The 19,923-nt window shown below is 42.8% G+C and overlaps 1 protein-coding gene across 1 annotated transcript in view; it reads right to left on the reverse strand.

Annotated features, from left to right (window-relative positions):
* TM9SF2 (transmembrane 9 superfamily member 2) overlaps positions 1-19,923 on the reverse strand; it is a 64,926-nt gene that overhangs the window by 20,728 nt on the left and 24,275 nt on the right. Inside the window, exons 7-11 of the mRNA XM_045009051.1 lie at positions 18,764-18,875; positions 12,205-12,284; positions 11,982-12,090; positions 1,610-1,742; positions 1,212-1,331 (exon numbers count right to left, since the gene is read on the reverse strand). Of these exons, the coding sequence (XP_044864986.1) occupies positions 1,212-1,331; positions 1,610-1,742; positions 11,982-12,090; positions 12,205-12,284; positions 18,764-18,875 (554 nt within the window). The remainder of the gene's footprint in view (positions 1-1,211; positions 1,332-1,609; positions 1,743-11,981; positions 12,091-12,204; positions 12,285-18,763; positions 18,876-19,923) is intronic.

The raw sequence follows: 19,923 nt of genomic DNA on the forward strand, positions 1-19,923 counted from the left end.
GAATAAATTGGAATTAGCAAATAGTCACCTGGCAGTTTGCTAGTCCAGTAGAGTATCCAAATACTGGCTGACAAGTTACTCTCATCACCACTAAACCCATTAGGGGATACTACCATTAACCGTCTACCTCCCTAGGTACATGGTATTAGGTTTGATGCCATAACCCCTCAAATAACTTCTCTTGAAGAGGGAATCAGGACTTGGACAAAAGATTCCTCAATTTGTTTTCAACTATGAAGCACCAGCCCCACGGTCTCTGCAGGTCCCTTTCAAACCAACTTGCAACCCTGTAGTCAGGAATGGGATTAGTTAATGACTATTTAACCATCACCACTAGTAAACACCCACCCTATAAACTGTAACAAAATGAGACAAGAGAAACCCTATTTCCACAATACAAACTCCAAAAGAGTTTCTGGAAGATGAAAGAAGTTCAAGGCCATTCTCTAACAGGGGAAATGCCTTCCTAAAACCAGTGTTAATATCCAAAGTGTGCCTGTAGAGACTCAGCACCAGTCAGCCATAAGCAAGTCATATCTTAAACTAAATAAGGCAGGTAAGGAAAAGCTTTGGATGGAATGGCATTCTTGGCCCTGCAGCAAGTCTCCCTTGAGGCAGAGGAAGAACCATGTACTTTCCTTCAGCACTTTGAATGGGCCAGTCAGGGCCAGTTGAGAGATAGAGGGCCAGCTCATCATCATAAAGCACCAAAACACCAGAGGGAAGATCTCCAGAGTCAGCAAAGAGTCTATGACATCTATTTCCCTGACTAAAGCAACACCCTGATGAAGAGGGCAGGTATTAACTGAAAAGGGGTAAAAGCTAAACTCTGTATTTTTAAATACATATCACCCCCCCCCGCCCCGCCAAAAATTAAAGCAATTACAGTAATTCTGTAATGTAGGAAAACAATGAAATTATGAAACTGTCAGAAATCACTACCTGAGTATTAACTGAAACGTAATGTGTTCCTTCCTATATGGAATTAATTCACGTTATGAAAAGACTCATAGGATACCTGTTTTGAGAATATTTTTAAGCAGCTTACTCTCAGGCTTCAAAACACTGAACAATCTAACCATGTACCTGTTCTGTTTTTTGTTTTGTCCTGAGGGGAAACAGATACCAAACAACAGGGGGAAAAAAGCCACTACTGTGATAATTTAGACTAATGAACTTAAGACCTGTCATCTTAAATAACTTTTACTTACATTTGTAGAATCTGGCAGCAACGTAACCTGCTGGAGTTCCAAGCAGCACCCACAAGACCACGGCACAGGTCATCAATGCTCCTCGGTTAGCAGGCGACAAAAATCCCAGGCAAGCAAAAACTACAAGCACAGATGCACAATTTTAGAAGATTCTTAAAATTATATCTGAGTTTTCTACAGCTAATGTATAATTTATCTCCTGTAACTTTATACAGCTTAGTGCTACTCTGAAACATATCAACTGTATACACCAACCAGGAAATACAGATATTTTTCCAATTCCAGTTTAAATGTTATCTAGAAATGTTTCTTTCATCTCCATTTAGTTTTATGCAATTAGAAGTTAAGGTTATTTTTCTTTTGAAAATTTACTTTTCCCCCAGCTCCACACCACTTACACAGAGTAACAAAAGTCATAATTAAGATCTGTGTGCCAGAGCCGAGAAAAACAGAGAGTAGCATTCCTTTTCTTGGGGGCCGGAATATGTCTCCATGAACCAGTTTCCAGCCAAATTCCTCCTGGGCATCTTCCTGAAAAGGAAATATAGCCAGTTTAATGCATTAAATCTCCTTTCAAAAATACTATTTGGAAAAAAACGATATTTAGTTGTCTAAAGCATATTTGATACCTAAGAAACATAAGCCACTAATACATAGCACTAACCAGTACAAATTTACTAACACAAAAAACAACAAATACAGTATTAACATGTGCAGGCATTCAAAAATCATAGGTCAGACCCCCCTCAAAAAGTCAAGTGCAACCTAAAAAAGAAAGATGAAAAAAGATTATATAGTTTTTCCATCTGCCCTTTGATTTGACTATTTAGGTGGAAATCATTCATCCCCAACTAAACTGTATGCATCATTTCAGGTTCAAAACTCAACATTAAAAAAAATGTTCTCCTTCCTCTTAGTTACTTGGAAGGAAACTTTTCCTATCACTGGGTTGGGGACAGATGACATTCTACCCTATTTCCAAACCCACACATCAATATTGTGTCTCCTTCCTGCTTCGCTGAGGCCCCAATCTCACAACTGCATTCACACATACCAACTGATTGTAGCCAAACTGCAGGACTGGGGCCCTAGTCTCCATCCCCATTCACATTCTCCCTGCAGGTTTCAGCTTTTATTCTTCACTCTGCATTCACTTGCTCCCATTATTACCACTTCCTTCCCCTACCTACAATTTTTACACTGTGTTCCACTACATTCCCCAATACCAATTTCCAAAATAGAGCAGAAAAGCAGCCATCTTTGCTGAAGGCAGTCTAGCATCAGTTCCACTGGAAATAATGGTAGACAGCAGCCATCAATACCAGAGGCATCCTTGCTGCAACGTGGACTGAAGACCCATTGTTTCTCCAGCCCTTATGAGTAATGGAAAATGATCAGCCATTTTGAAAAAGGCAAATTTTACAAGTTTGGTCCAAATCATGAGAGGCTTTGAAATACAGTTCCCCTAAACTTGCAATATTGTAATAAGAGGCAGCAATTCTGCATATAAACTTCAAGTATGTTAAACCCCAATGAGACAACACTTTACATAATTTACAACAGTGGAATGTCTCAGCCAGATTTTCAGCAGCAATATTGAAAAAAAAAGTTAGAAATCTGGCAAAATCATGTAAAACCAAGAAACTTCAGTTTCAGCAAAAACAGACAAGGACACAAGAGGGCAAGATTTTCTAAATATTTATGCTTTACTAAAGTTTATTTTCTAGGACCTCTCCTTTTTAAATAGTTCAGTTATTTTATTCATTAATGAGGGTGGAAGGAGTCAAGGTTGATCCATCTCAACTGAAATGAGTTCAGTGAGCTGGCTATCGTATCTGAAATTACAGAAAGGTTATTAGTCTGTTTAAAAAATTCTATTGCCAAGGTAACAAACTGGTATATAATTTAGATTTCAATCTGATAAAGTGTCATCATGCTTTTGAAGACATGCACTAGTGTCATATTTAATATTAGACTCTGGCCCTCGATGACTGGAGAATTAAAAGTTTTAAATCTTGCTGTCTATTTTAAGGGTTGCATCTTGTGTTTTTTTCTTTCAAAGTTGGGAAAAACGTCTCCTTGATTAAAAATGAATCTCAATGTTTTTAATAGGCAAATTCCTAAAAACAAGGGCAAATGAGGTAAATTAATCTTAAATATAAGCATCTCAAAAGAGATTTAATTTCTGTACTTTCTTCTTCTTCTTCACTCCCTGTGGAGCATAAGGCGCCAACCACTCTCCTCCATTCATTTTGTTCTTGAGCGAGACAGCAGATTTCATCCCACTTCATTCCCATACCTTTCATTTCCTCTTCAATGGTCCTTCGCCACGTCCCCAATGGTCTACCTCTCCTCCTTCTTCCTTGAGGTGTCCATCGTAGGGCAATACGAGGGTGTCTGTCAGCATCCATTCTCAACACATGCCCCAGCCACCTCCATCTTCGTTGTTTGGCTTCATCCACTATATTGTTGATGCCCGTTAATCGGCTCACTTCAACATTGGTGATACGCTGCGGCCAATGTATGTTAAGAATTCGCCTAAGACACCTTCCTTCAAAGCCCCGAAGCCGACTTTCTATCTTCTTGTTGGTCCTCCATGTTTCCGCCGCATAGAGCAACACAGAGCGGACGTTCGACCTGTAGATCTCTACCTTGGCTTTCATTTGCAAGATGGTTGACCTCCAAATATTCTGAAGTCTATAGCATGCATTTGCTGCAAGACCGATTCTGGTAGATATCTCCTTCTGAATATTGCCATCAGCCGATATGTAACTACCAAGATATTTGAAGTCGTTCACCTCCTCCAATTCTACGTCACATAACACTGTCTTCGTTGAGCTGGCTGTTTTTACTTTCATTATTTTGCTCTTACCGGCATGGATATTAAGTCCTACGCACCTTGCTGCTCTACCTACTCTATCAGTCTTCTCTTGGAGGTCCATCTGAGAGCTTGAAATCAGGGCGCTGTCATCCGCAAAGTCACAGTCTTCAGTACTTTTTTGGTAGTAAATATTCTTCATAGTAATGTTTTTACCAATTAATGGTTTTCCATAGAGTTACTGAATTATTTGGACTGGAAATATGATCTTTGAAAGTTGTGCACAGCAACATGAAGAGAAAAATTTATAATTAAAAAGGTAAGAGTCCTCCTACACCTACCTACAAGAGGAGGTTACTTGAGGTTACTCACAAGAAGCTCCCGTGAGATGTGTGGTCCTTATCTGGGTGGGTACACATGCAGATCATGCGCCTGAGTCCGAAACCCACTTAGAAACTCTCCATGAGAATATGGCTTGGCCCCTCAATCTTTCAGCTATGATGACAAAGACTCCTGGAGACTTTCTAATGGGCTTGATTTGCTACAGGTAGAATGTCGGGGCATGTCTGATGTCAAGGGGGTGCAATTTCTTGTACTCAGGAGAGGCATGAGATTTCAGGAAAAAAAATATAGGCAAGTGAGCTGATTGTCTGAATTCCATATCAACCAATCTTGAGGAGGAATTTGGGGTGTAGCTGGAAGGAGACCATCTCCTTCTGTAATACTGTGTAAGGAGGGCCTGCCATCATGGCCGCAAGCTCACTGACCCTTCTGGCCACAGTGATATCTACTAAGAACACCACAGAGGTAGGTCATGGCACATGGTGCCATATGTTGGAAGGGCAGGTCTGCGAAAGTTGACAGGATGAGGTGAAGATCCCAGTGGGGCATGGCTTTCATGACTGGTGGGAAGGTCCCTTTATAACGCAAACTGTCATTGGGTGCATGAAAATGAGTGTTCCTCCACCAGGTAAGGGTGCTACTAGGGGTACACAAAGAGAGCTCAGAGCTAAACCCAATGTTTTTAACGCAAGGAGATATTCGAGAATAACTGGAACGCCCACAGTGGCAAGGGAATGGTGGTGGCAGTGCACCCAAACGGAGAAGTGGCACCATTTATCCTGGTACCATGTTCCAGTTGACTCCTTCCTGCTGTGGTTAAAGATCTCCTGGACCTAGGCAGAGCAGGAGTGTTCTATGTCCAACACCCATCCAAATACCAGACCATGAGGCAGAGTGAGATCAGGTTGGGGTGCCTGAGCCTCCTGTGGTCTTGTGTTAGAAAATCGGGGAATGGGCGGATGCTGATGGGTAGGCACGCAGACAGCCTTAGGAGATCAGAGAACCAGCACTGTCTGGGCTAATAGGGTGCTAAAAGGATGATGGAGGCTCTGTCTTGGCAAATCTTCCTGAGAATTAGAGGTATGAGGGAAATGAGGGGGGGGAGAAGGCATAACAGAGGTTGGTCATCCAGGGAAGCAGGAAAATATGCCCTAAGAGTCGCTGCCTATGGCCCCCTGGAGCAGCACATGGGAAACTTTGTTTGTCAGGGACACAAAGATCCCATAGGACAGTACACCACTGCACAAAGATGTTGTGTTGTGTATTTCCCATTTGTGGTCTATGCAGACTTCTGCTTAGTCTGTCCTGAGTTCTGAGCACCTGGGAGGTATGAGGTCTATATGGTAACCAAATTTCTGATATACCAGTTCCACAATCTAACTTCCTTCAAGCAGAGAAGATGAGATATCACTCTTCCTTGTTTATATATACCACCATAGTGATATTGTCCGATAGGATTTGCATGTGGAGGGAGCATACGAGAGGAAGGAAAGCCGTGTGGGCTAGGTGGACTGCTCTGAGCTCCAGGACTTTTATGTGCAGCCTGGCTTCCCGTGGTGTCCATGTATCTTGGGCTGTGTGGCAGTCGAAGTGGGAACCCCATACTGTAAGGGGGGCAACTGTCTGGCACTAAAGTGGCCCTCGGTATGGGAGGTCTGAAGGGGGTCCTCACCATGACCTTGGTCAAGTTTGATTACCAAGCAAGAGAAGTGAGAACTCGAGGGAATGGTGAATCTGGAGTCGATGAAGTCACTGGTCGGCCTGTAAGTCGAGTGGAGCCTGAACTGTAGGCACTGCAGGTGGAGCTTGGCAAAAGATGACACATAGGTGCATGCAGCCATATGGCCCCAGAGGGAAAGGAATTGACGCACCACAGTGAGGAGCTTGCGGGTAATGTGAGCGATCAGGCTGCCCATTGTATAACATCTGTCCACTGGAAGGAAAGCTCGTGCCATGACAGAGTCCAGCCTTGCTCCAACGAAATGTAGTTGTCTGTGTGGGTGACAAAATGAACTTTTCTTCATTTATACAAATATCTAAGTAGGCAAAGGAGGCACTGAAGAAACTATTGTGAAGGCAAATTCTTGTTGGGATTGTCCTACCAGAAGCCGGTCGTCCAGTATGGGAACACCAATATGTCCCTGATGTCACATCTGGGTCACTATTATCGCAAACAGCTTTATGACAGTCCGTGGTGCTGTCGCAAGACCAAAGGGGAGGCCGCGAAACAGGTAGTGCTGCTGTCCAATTCTGAACGATAGGAACTTCCTCGTGATGGTTGAAAGTCTATAGGGAAAATCTGCAGTTCTAGATATAAAAGATGCATACCACACTCCCTTCTGAAGGGAGGAGAATATGGATATGTAATTATCCTGAATTTCAGCTTCCTAATGAAAATATTGAGCTGTCGAAGGTTCAAGATAGGCCTCTCCCCTCCGCCCTTTTTGGAGATGAGGAAATATGGGGATTAGAACCCTCTTCCCTGGTACTGAGGCAGGACTCTATCACACCTCTGAGGAGTCGGGAGCCTGCTTCTTGTTGAAGACTCAATCGGTTGGAGGGGGTGTGATGTTGCACCCCATAATGCTTTATAGAAATATGCTTATGAGTGTAAATATGATATAACTAATATATTTTATGCTAGATATGCCATATAAGATCTCTTTGCAAAGGTTATGTTCTTCTGCATGTATTCATCCTATTCATATGCATGTATCATTTTTATATCTGAAGTTATGAGCGTTGGCTCTATGCTTGTTTTTAAAATGTTTGCTGTAGAAAGCACCTAAGGCAGATTTGGTCCACATAGGGTGAAGGGGTTATTCAAGTAATTGGGAGAACTTGGTTAACAATGGACATTGATAGATGCTAATCCACATCTGAGCTTTCCTGGGAACGCCCCTGTAGAGAACTAAGTCATGCATGGACATGTGACTTGTCCATATGACTCCAAGACTCCATCTTGTAGCTGGGATTCTACACAGGGGGAGGGAGGAGTTTGCACCCACAGGAGAGAAACTATATGAAGTCCTGGGAGACCCCTCCATTTGGTCTTCAGCTGGCTCGAGAAGTAGCTGCTCCACCCCCAAAGGATACCTGAAAGAAACTAGAACAAAGGACGTAACTATACGGGTGTGAGTGATTGCTGGACCTAGACTAGAAGGAGGGTAGTCTATAAATAAACTTACTAGAACATCTGAGGGTGAGATTTCATCTGTATTCAGTTTTCTTACTGTATTAGGCTTAGACTTGCGTGTTTTATTTTATTTTGCTTGGTAATTCCCTTTGTTCGGTCTGTTATTACTGGGAACCACTTAAATCCTAGTTTTTGTATTTAATAAAATCACTTTTTACTTACTAATTAACCTAGAGTATGTATTAATACGGGAGGGGTGGGGTGGGGGGGGGCGGGAACAGCTGTTATAAAGGGTGAACAATTTATGAGTTTACGGATAAAACGGATTTATTTGGGGTTTGGACCCCACTGGGAGTTGGTTATCTGAGTGCTGGAGACAGGAGCACTTCTTACACTGTTTTCAGCTAAGCCTGCAGCTTTTGGGGGACACAGTTCAGACCTGGGTCTGTGTTTGTAGCAGGCTAGCGTGTCTGGCTCAAACCAGGCAGGGCACTGAAGTCCCAAGATGGCAGGGAAAACAGGCTCAGAGGTAGTCTCAGCACATCGGGTGGCAGCTCCCAAGGGGGTTTCTGTGATCCAAACTGTCACAAGGGGTTCCTGGGGGAGGGGAGGAAGGACTGTGAGGAGGAAAGAAACTCTATGGAGTATCTGTGATGGATAATCTCCAGAATCCAACTGTCCATGGTGATCCTGCTCCAACTGTGAGCAAAGGTGGTGAAGCAGTCACCAAAGATGTATGGCATCTTTGTGTGGCAAAGTAGGTGGCATTGGTGGTGGTGCCTAGGTCTCAGACTATACATCAAAAGTGGCTTTTGGCCTGTGGCTGAGAGTGCATGGAAGATGTGGTAGTGGTTGGAGCTGAGAAACAGGCTCTCTGGGATCTTGGTCACTAGCAAGGAAGTTCCAGTGGATTTTGGTAGTAGGAGGGATAGGAGGAAGATGGCCATGGTCTGAAGAACTGTTTTTTTTAAGTTGTTTTCTCCTGGGGGGCTGGAGCAGGGCCGTTCTTAGGCATACGCAACTGTGTAGGGCACCCGAAAATTTGGGGCACCCCTGGGTCTTAGTGTCCACCCTCCCACCTCTTCCTATCTGTGTTCTGACCCTTCCTGCAGGCTTCTATCACAGCTGGCTGCTGTAGCTTGGCGAGTCTTCCTCTGGAGGGGATCTAGAACTTAAAAATGAAAAAGGCTTCCAGACTGCCAGACCTATTAGCACAACACTGAAGCTGTTAAAGAGCCACTCAAGTGGTAATGAAGCCATTTAAAACAGGCATTTGCTAACCCCCAGGTCAGCAACGTCCGTTTCTGAATTTACTGACAAAAACAGTTGAGCATTACTGTAATATTTACTCAGAACATGCTAGTCTACAGGACCTTAGTTTAAAATTTGCTTTAAAAATATTTCATTAGTGTGTTGCTGAAGATTATAAAATCACCTCAAAAAACCTTGCGCAGATTTTTAGATGCACAATCTGAATATTCATCTTTAGCCTTAAATGCTTGGATCTTCAGACAGATTTTTAGATAAATCCTTCAAAAGACCACCCTTATCTAAAATACACATGCGAGGCTAGGCTGCCATCGGATATAGGGGCACCAGTTTAATACTGCACAGGCCCCATAAATCCTAAGGACGGCCCTGAGCTGGAGTGTAGATCCCCAAGAACCTCAGGGTGGATCTCGAATCCTTTAGGGAATTAGAGACTCATCTATTCTGTCATTGAACAGATTAGCCTTATTGAAAGGGATGTCCTAAATAGTATTTTGGACCTCTCTTGGGAAGCCCAATGACTGGAACCAAGAATCTCTGAGCATGACTTGCCTTGTGGCCAAGGACTGGGATGCAGTATCACTGCAGTATCCATTGCAACCTGGAGAGCCACCTTTGCCACCAGCCTCCCCTCATCCAAAGACTGGAACTGGGCCTGATCTTCCCCAGGGAGTTTGTCTTAAACTCCACCCGTCTGATGTAGGTATTAAAGTTAAATACCTGGTAGCTGGTTATACAAAGGCCTGCAGAGGAGACCTTCCTGTCCAGGAGGAGATCCAGCCTCTTCAATCCTTTATCTGATGTGGTGGACTTCTGCAGGTATTGCTGAGCTCTCTCTACAGCTGCCTGCACCAGTGTATTAGGAGCAGGGTGCGTGAAGACAAAAATCAGCTCCTTTGGCCAGCACAAAATAGAGTCCCTCGGCTCGCTTCAGGGTGGGGGCATACAATGCGGGTGTGCGCCAAACCATTCTGGTCAGTTCTAGTATGGCCTCATTGATGGGAAGGGCCACCCTGTATGGTCCCTGTGGCTGTAAGATGTGCTGGAGATGGTATTGAACCTCCTCCAATGGAATTTGCAAGTCACCAGGCACCCATTGGAGTAGATCTTGAGATTGTCAGTGTTCATCTGGCTGACAGGGTGGCAACAGAATGACAGCATTATCCAGCAATGAGGCAGCTCTGCCTGGAACCAGTGTTACCAGCTCAACAGCTTCCTCCTTGTACACCAATGGAACCGGCTGGCAAGAAGAGGAAGAGCAGTAGGACTCTTGTAATGATGCCAGGCACCTGTTATAATGGTCCTAGGGGACCAGTATGGCCAGAAGAGGGATCCATTGGGTACAGTGGTCCCCATAGGTAGCAATAACAGGCATCACTGAGGGGGAGAGGGTGGGCCACAGCCAGGCAGACAGGGTTGCTGCAGCTGTCTGGGCTCCTGTACTGTACCGTAGACATCAGTGGGGTTATTTCCTCTGACTCCTCCAAGTATGATGATTATGCCATTGGAAACAGTGGTAATGTCGGTACCGAAGGGCCCCTGCCTGATGGATAGGCAAGGGGCTTCTCCTGCTACAGTAGTTCGCCTTCCAGGGTAGGAACCTCCTGGAGAACCATTGGGACCTACAGAAGCAGAGACTGCAGGAAAGGGAGAAAGACCTCTTCTGGTGCCAGAAAAGTCTCCATATGGCCACAGTCTGCAGGGTTCCTATCAAGACACTAGAAGGATCTGGTGTGACCGTTGGAGCTGGCCAGTCTCCATATACTCAAGGCAGTACTGATGGTACACCCGGGCCCACGCTAGTGGATGGAGTTAGCCTGTTTGTGTCCTGATAGCATGGGATCCCTTTTCTCCTTTGCCTTACTCTCCAGCCAGGAGACCTTTGGCACCAGTTCTGTTGGATCCATATGCCACATCTCACCCAATCTGGTGCTGTGGAGATCTGCCCTTATGCCTACGAGAGTATCTCTTGTACAGTATCTCATGGGGAGCCCTGTAACCTGAGTCCTTGGGCTTCAGTGCTGATGGCTCCGCTCCATGGCTTGTATTAAAAAATTGCACTGCTGATGCCACTGTATGGAGGGAGGGAGGGAGGAGGGGTATCTCCCTGGCCAGGATCAGACTGGGGCCGCAGAGCCTCTTCTATCAGGTGCTTCCTCAGCCTGAGCTCTAGCTTCTTGGCAGGAAGGACTTACAGATGCTGCACTTCACAGAGATGTGTACCCCACTTCACCAAGATGTGTGCACCCAGTGAAAAAGCAGTTCCCTCAGATTGGGGGGCATAAGAGGGGAATTTCTACACTATATTATACTATGTACACTAAGAATTCTAAACTGCAGGATAACTATTCACAATATCTACAAGCACTCATTTATAGTAAGAAGAGTGAAGGAGGACAGGGTTCCAACTCAGGTCATGTGGCAGTAAGAGGGAACTGGAGTGGTGTTGTCATTGTCCCTTATACTTTCGGTCAGGAACACGAGGAAAGATACTGTGCATGTGTGGGTCAACGGATACTGCTTGAAAAAACTTCCAGACTCAGGCACATATCGTGCAGGCATACCCATGTGTGAAATATACATAGGGAATAGCACTCAAAGAAGAAATAAGATTTACAAGGAAGGCAACATGGCTCAAACAAGTTGCAGTCTCTCAGAGAAGGGCCTAACTTCCACTGCTCCAAGATACAATCTTGTAGATGAAAGTTCCAACCCCAATCTCAAATGCTATAACAGCAAATGATTCCTCAAGAACAGTGTTTCTCAAACTGGGGTGGCTGCTTGTGTAGGGAAAGCCACTGGCGGGCTGGGCTGGTTTACCTGCCCATTCCGCAGGTCCAGCCCTCGGCCTGCGCCGCTTCCAGCGGCTCCCATTGGCCTGGAGCAGCAAACCGCAGCCAGTGGGAGCCGCGATCGGCTGGACCTGCGGATAGGGAGGTAAACAAGCCGGCCCAGCCCGCCAGGGACTTTCCCTACAAAAGCGGCAACCCCAGTTTGAGAAACACTGCTCAAGACGACTGATCCTGTGTTATTTAAAGTCTTATATACACACATGAAACCTAGAAGAACACTAGCTAACATGTGAATTCAAGAATGACAGGTATTAACACAGCAGTTACCCATTCAATAGAAGAAATTTAAGCTGTACAAATGTATATCCTACCCCCCGCCACAGAATAGTGATTTTTAGAAAGGCCAGACTTACAGTGGAATCCATCTGATTATATCTTGCAATGTCTTTATGTAGTGTCCTTAACATGATCATAGCTACCATCCCAGATAGGAAAAGGACAATCACCAAGGAATTCATGATGCTACATAAAGGAAAAAAAAAATCCTCTGTCAAAAAACCAACATCTATTGCTCCAAAAAAAAAAAAAAAAAAAAGTCTAGTGTGTAACATTTGAAGGCTAAAGCTTTCGTCTCACCTAAACCACTGAATATGGGTGTGTGGCATGGATTCCAAAATATAATCCCATCTGGATGCCCATTTTATCTTTTCTTCTTCCTGAAAATGAAACATTATGTAAGTTTGTACACAGAAAACAAATTTGTTTCCTAACAAACTTCATCTGAACATTTTTAGATTGAATGTTCTGGCACCATAAGGTCCTCAGAGGATCTTTTTTCACAAGAGTTTCACTTTTTGAAAAGAACTATATAAAACATAGGTTGCTATATAAATTATCTAACAAGCCATAACTAATAAAACCTTCAATTTATAGCTCAGAGTACAAAGTCACCTGTTTTCCTATTCAAGGTTTTGTTATTTGGGTTTTGTTTGGGTTTTCTTTTTTAACCCCTCAGAGGACTTTAAATGGGAAGGCTATGACAGACACAGAGGCAGCAGTGGTTGTGACCCAAGCAATGGAAGAGAAAATGAAGATGACCAGATGTGGAAGCTGCGGGATGTACATGATCCTAGAGCGGGTACCTGAAAAAAGCTTCATTTGTATGAAGTGCCCCCTGACAGAGCTGGTGGAAGAGAAAATCTGAGTTTCAAAGATGCAGGTGGAAACTATGGTTGAGTTCCAAAGGGGATTCGAGGTGAGGAAGAAGGCTGAAGGAAAAAAAAGTCAAGACTTGCAGATGCAAGCTGAACTGAAGAACTCTGAGGGGAGACTGCTGGGTAAGGTAAGTGGCTAGTGCAGGCATGTGACTATGAGAACCATGCAAAGTGAAGGAGAAATAGAGCTCAGGAACAGGTGTTCTGAGTTGGAGAATGAAGAAGGGGCACAGCAGGCAGTAACAGAAAGTGGGAAGACAAAGAAGAGAAGAGCGTTGTGGTATTATGCCCCCATATTTTTCAGAGATATTGTTATGATTATAGCATAACTATGATGTATTTTATACAAAATACGGCATCTGATATCATTGGAAAAGTTATGATTTACTGAATATGATTATCCTATTTGTATGCATGTATCATTTTCGTATTTGAAGTTAGGAATATTGTCTAGGCATCTATTACAAATTTGTTTACAACTGGAGAACACCCACTAGGCAGAATGCAATCAGTCTAGATGTCTGGCTAGGAAGAGCCATTAGTGAAAACAATAGGCCTTTGAAGATACTAATCACTCACTGAGAAGTCTTCCTGGGGATGATATAAACAGCCTTTGAGTTATGGCTGCAGGGTCATGTAACCAATTCACCTGGCACTGGACTCCATGATAATACTACTATTTTTCCACTGACCGGGGGTGAGGACCAAACTGGGATACAAAGGAGTGCTGCCATATGGAAGAATTATTTAAGGCAGTGAAGTGACATCACCGTGGTTCGTTCTTCGCTAACTCCCTGTCCAAGAGAGAAGGTTTCTGGAAACACTTGAGGAACAAAGAGACTGAGCCCAGGCTAGGTGGTGTCTGGTCTGTGAAAGGAGTATCTGGCGTTTTAAGCTGCAAGCAAGTCTCTGCAATCTGCCTAAAACATCATGTAGGGTGCAAATTTGCTACTTGTAACCAATTCCTTTAGAATATTAATTTTAGATTGTGTTTTGTTTTATTTCCTGTGTAATCTTTGATCTGTTTGCTATCCCTTATAATCACTTAAAAAATATCTCTTTTGTAGTTAATAAACCTGCTTTTGTTTTGTCTTAAACTAGTGTGTGTGGAAATTCTAACTTGGGGCAGAAAGCTGTGTATATTCCCCTCACTGAGGGAGGTGGCGAATTTCATGAGCTTGCGCTATGTAGTTCTCTGTGCAGTGCAAGATGGTATAATTTTGGATTTATTCTCTAGAGGGATGTGCGCACTTGAGTATTGGGCAAATCCTTAGCTGAGCCTTCCCATTTGCTTGCCACAGCTTTACAGGGTGAAAGGGAGCCCAGGCTGGTGGGTCAAGCAGGTTCAGTGGTATCCCAGCCCCAGGTGTTACCCCAGAGCTGGGGGGGGCGGGGAGAACCTATCACAAGTGGCTAATTCTATAAGAAGAGGGGAAGAGTCAATGGAAATACCCAGAGCTCAGAGCCCTAGGAGGATGCAGGACGACTCGCAGAAGCTTGCAAGGGAGAATAAAAGACAAGAGAACTTGCAGCCAGAAAGAACAGGAGGAAGGCTGGAGAATCACACCATCACCAGGAAAAGGCAGGTCTACGTGATTGGAGACTCCCTAAGAACAGACAAGCCTGTCACCAGAGCTGATCCGGAGAACAGAAGGGTGTGCTGTCTGCTAGGAGCTAAGATACAGGATGTGGACCTGAGGCTGAAGAGGATCCTAATGGGAGCAGGAAAGAATCCACTGATTGTCCTTCATGTGAGAACAAGTGATACAGCTAAATTCTCACTGGAACGTATCAAGCGAGACTATGCCAAGCTGGGGAAAACACTTAAGGAAATGGATGCTCAAGTGATCTTCAGTGGGATTCTGCCTGGTCCTAGAGAGGGAGAACGAAGGTGAGATTATGATGATCAAAAGCCAAGCAGAGTTGGACCCTGCAAAGGAAATTAAAACCAATAGTAAAAGGTTCTATAGCCATATAAATAAAAAGAAAACAAGAAGTGGGACTGCTAACCACTGAGGAGAGGGTGGAAGTTAATAGTATCTAATTTGCATATTAATTTGAGTTCAGCAGTCTCTCTTTGGAGTCTGTTTTTGAAGTTTTTTGTTGCAAAATTGATAAAACTGACACATGCTGACACTAAACTGGGAGGAGTGGTAGATACGCTAGAGGGTAGGGATAGGATACAGAGGGACCTAGACAAATTAGAGGACTGGGCCAAAAGAAACCTGATGAGGTTCAGCAAGGACAAGTGCAGAGTCCTGCACTTAGGACGGAAGAATCCCATGTACTGTTACAGACTAGAGACCGAATGGCTAGGAAGCAGTTCTGCAGAAAAGGACCTAAGGATATGAGTCAACAGTGTGCCCTTGTTGCCAAGAAGGCTAACGGCATTTTGGGATGTATAAGCAGAGGCACTGCCAGCAGATTGAGGGGTGTGATCATTCCCCTCTATTTGACATTGGTGAGGCCTCATCTGGAGTACTGCGTCCAGTTTTGGGCCCCACACTACAAGAAGGACGTGGAAAAATTGGAAGGAGTCCAGCGGAGGGCAACAAAAATGATTAGTGGGCTGGATCACATGACTTATGAGGAGAGGCTGAGGGAACTGGGATTGTTTAGTCTGCAGAAGAGAAGAATGGGGGGGGGGGGATTTGATAGCTGCTTTCAACTACCTGAAAGGGGGTTCCAAAGAGGATGGATCTAGACTGTTCTCAGTGGTACCTGATGATAGAACAAGGAGTTGCAGTGGGGGAGGTTTAGGTTGGCTATTAGGAAAAACTTTTTCACTCAGAGAGTGGTGAAGCACTGGCATTGGTTACCTAAGGAGGTCATGGAATCTCCATCCTTAGAGGTTTTTAAAGTCAGGCTTGACAAAGCCCTGGCTGGGATGTTTTAGTTGGGAATTGGTCCTGCTTTGAGCAGGGGGTTGGACTAGATGACCTCCTGAGGTCCCTTCCAACCCTGATATTCTATGATTAAAGATAATCTAATCATGGCCCAATACCTAAACAAATATTTTGCCTCAGTTTTCAGTAAGATTAATGAAGATCTTAGAGGTAGTGGCTAATGGAAATGAGGATATGGATGTAGAAATTACCACATCTGAAGTGGAAGTCAAGCTCAAACATCTTAATGGGACTAACTCAGGGGGCTTGGATAATCTCCATCAAGAATATTAAAGGAACTGGCACATGAAATTGCAAACCCTAGCAAGGATTTTTAATGAATCTATACACTTGGGGGTCATACCCCATGAATGGAGAATTGCTAATATAGTTCCTATTTTTAAGAAAGGGAAAAATGTGACCCAGGAAACTACAGGCCAGTTAGTTTGACCTCAACTGCATGCAAGGTCTTAGAACAAATTTTGAAAGAGACAGTAGTTAAGGACATAGAAGTGAATGGTAATTGGGATAAAGTACAACATGGTTTTACAAAAGGTGGATTGTGCCAGACCAACCTGATCTCCCTACTATGAGAAGATAATTGATTTTTTTAGACAAAGGAAATGCAGTAGATCTAATCTACCTGGATTTCAGTTAGCATCTGATACAGTTCCACATGGGAAATTTTAGTTTAACTGGAGAAGATGGGGATTAATTGAAAGGTGGATAAGGAAATGGTTATACTATAACTGGTCATGCTGAAAGGTGACCTGTCAGGCTAGAAGCAGGTTAGTAGTGGAGTTCCTCAGGGATTGGTTTTTGGACCAGTCTTATTTAACACATGGCACATATTTAAAATACACCAGGTAAATCTACCTGTCTCAAATACAAATTTCAAAGTAATTAGACTCTCAGTTAGCTTTTCAACAGTGACCTGAGCCATTTCAAAAACAGCATTATGGACTAATCCTACAAAACTTAAAACTATCCATTTGTAACGAGTGCAAAACATGTGCCTCTTGACACTAAAAAAAACCCCTTTGTTTAAAAAACAAAACAAAACACACATACAAAAAACCAGGGAAGCCATACTAACGGCAAAAGTCTGAGAATGCCTCATTGACAATTCTATACGTTAAGTTGCAGCCCTGATCAAGCATTCCTGGCCAAAATGTTTAAAACTCTTAGGAACAGAGCAGAAAATGTGTTTTTCAGCTTTTTTAAAATAAGCATAAAATTTACTACAAGTTCAATTTGAATGTCCATTTATAGCAGGGGTTCTCAAACTGGGGGTCGAGACCCCTCAGGGGGTTACGAGGTTATTACGGGGGGTCACGAGCTGTCAGCCTCCACCCCAAACCCCGGTTTGTATTCAGCATTTATAATGGTGCTAAATATATTTTTTAAAGTGTTTAATTTATAAGGGGGTCGCACTCAGAGGCTTGCTATGTGAAAGGGGTCACTAGTACAAAAGTTTGAGAACTACTGATTTATAGCCTGTACCAAGTGAACATCAGAATGTTTACATATATGGTGAGAGTGATCCAATACATTTGTTTATATTGTACTCTGACAAACCAAGTGTTCATCCTCATCTTCAAAGTTCTTGTGGGTTTCATTTCCAACCTGGCCATTTAAGAGAGCATGTATTTCTACTTTATTATTAGAATATTATTAATATATATTAATTATATATGTATCTCCATGAAGCTCGTGGAAAATGGTATGTGTAATGGGTACAGAAACCACGTTTCAACTAAATTTTAAAGAACAAGGACTCACTTCCATATACAGCTTCATTTCACCATATTTGAACTAAACCCTGCAACAAGCTGTGTAAATTTTAAAGGAACTCAGATTTGTTTAAGCACATTTGTTCAATCAGGCAGTGGTATAATATACCAAGGTATTATGTTGCTCTTAGGAAAAATTTGGTATAACTAGTTTTTTAAAAAAATAAATAGCTGAAAATACAAAAATTAAAAAAAAAGTTTCCTCTTATTTTTCTAAGATTCTAAACTAGATATCCACAGCATGACATAGTGATAGTTGCCCATTTCAATGCATAAAGGTGTGTGCATTTGGGCAGACTCCAAACAGAGGCATTTAAGGCTAGAAAAATGAAACTTGACAAATGCCTACTTAAGATGATTAATATGTGAAGATAAGGATGATCTCTAGTCTTCCCCGCAATCTCTCTCTATTTTATTAGCTCTTACACACCACAGTAAGAGGGACCTTAGAAATCCTTAACATTCCAATACTTTGCGGAACCTTCCTTCAATAGGTTACATTGAGAGCCATATCTTGTGCCATCACCCTGTCCCCATCAAGGGCATTCCTGTGGCTGTGCTTGTGCTCTCAAAGGAGCGCAGAGGTAACATAAAATAGTTGCCTGATTCTTTGCAGTTAAACATGTGGGAGAAGGCCTGGGAGGAAAGAAAACTAAGGGCTTGTCTACACTTACCGTGGATTGATGCTGTGGCAATCAATCCACCGGGGGTCAATTTAGCGGGTCTAGTGAAGAACTGCTAAAATCGACCGCCAATAGCTCTCCCGTCAACCCAGCGTGGTGTAGTCACTGCAGTAAGTCAACTGTAGCTACATCGACTCCAGCTACACTATTCACGTTGCTGGAGTTGCATAACTTAGGTCGACTTAACCCTGTAGTGTAGACCTGCCCTAAAAGCTAGCTGGAGAAGAGAACCATCTGCCCTGACATATCTGCCACACTTTTAGTTCTTTGTTGAAAATGCATGACTGGTCTTATTTAGTCTTTGGCAGATTACGTTTCTGCACAGTGAAGCTAAGCAGACATGAAAGATGAGAGTTTTTCAAAGCCAACTAGGGAATTTAGTTCTCAATCCCCATTTAAATTAATGGGAGTTGGGTAGCTAAATCCCCTAGTCAGCTATGAAAATCTCAGTGAAAGACCACAAGATCCTAATCTGAAAGGAGTTTTATTTTTGAACCATTCTTTTGAAAAGAGCCTGATAATATTTTGGAGTAATTTTAGCCACTCCTCTTTTAGAACTCCTAAAATATCAACGTAAGCAATCTGATAGAGTGAGGCCTCCAAAACAGAAAAACACTCACCTGAAAGCTAACTGAGTACGTGTAAGCAATTTTGATCTCCCCATTAGCCTTGTTACTTATACCCATGGGTGGTCCTGAGCAGTCAGGGTTATCTATATGTGTATGTTTGAAGCTGTGGGAAGAAAAATATATACAGATATTTACATAATATCTTATAAATTTATCCAATCATCAATCTTACAAGAACATTAATTTAATGTTACATATTTTGTAATTTTAAAGACCTTCAATTATCAACTTCATTTAGGATTCTTCTTTCAAATCAGATTTTAAACCAAAACTTTAACAATAAATAAGTTACAGCAGTTGCAAGGAACGAGTATATACATACACAAGCGAAGTACTTTTTACTACCTAAAAACTGTTTTGCTAAACTGACTCAAAAGTTTGAAGATTACATGCTATCATTTCTTTACTCTTTCACACGGAGGTTAAGGTTTACACAACATTCTATTTTTCTGAATAGAAAATAGAAAGAAAAGTTATGTTGTACAAGATAGGACTTCCTAACTTTGCTGTCAAAACAGTTAGGTGGCCCAGAACAAAATATTATATATAAGTATTTAATCTGCAAGGCAGCAAGCTCCATTATATTAACATGGAAAAGGAAAGCAACAAAAATCAACCAGGGGAAGAAGGAGAAGAGAACACTAAGTTGTGGGAGGGTCATAGAATTGAAATACATGTTTCTTCATACTGCTGTTTGTAGAAAACAGGAAAATTAAACCAGTGTAGAGGTGGCAAGGAGGCACCACTGTATTAGACTAACACTTAAGATGTCAAAAGTTGAACTATACTGATTCACCAGTGTCCAGAGCAGGGGTAATGTGTTCAATCATACAATAAAATGCAACTTCGCTCCACCCCCTGCCAACTGGCAAATGGAGAATCCCACACTGGGAGTATACCACTACCATGAGATGTTTTCAATGCGCTGGAGGCAGAAATAGCAGATTAAAGTTCCTCATCAGTAGAATGACCTACTGCGTTAGAACACACGAGGGCAGGTCACCTTGGTTACCAGGAAAACCAATTTGAACTTCATATATATATATGCCCTGCACCTATGACAGGTCCATGATGTGGAATAAGTTTCCTGTGGTTGATACTCAGGTTGCTATGGATTTCCAAGTTTAACAAGCCCAGTTTTAAACACAAAC

This window comes from Mauremys mutica, chromosome 1 (assembly GCF_020497125.1).
Source record: "Mauremys mutica isolate MM-2020 ecotype Southern chromosome 1, ASM2049712v1, whole genome shotgun sequence".
NCBI lineage: Eukaryota > Metazoa > Chordata > Testudines > Geoemydidae > Mauremys > Mauremys mutica.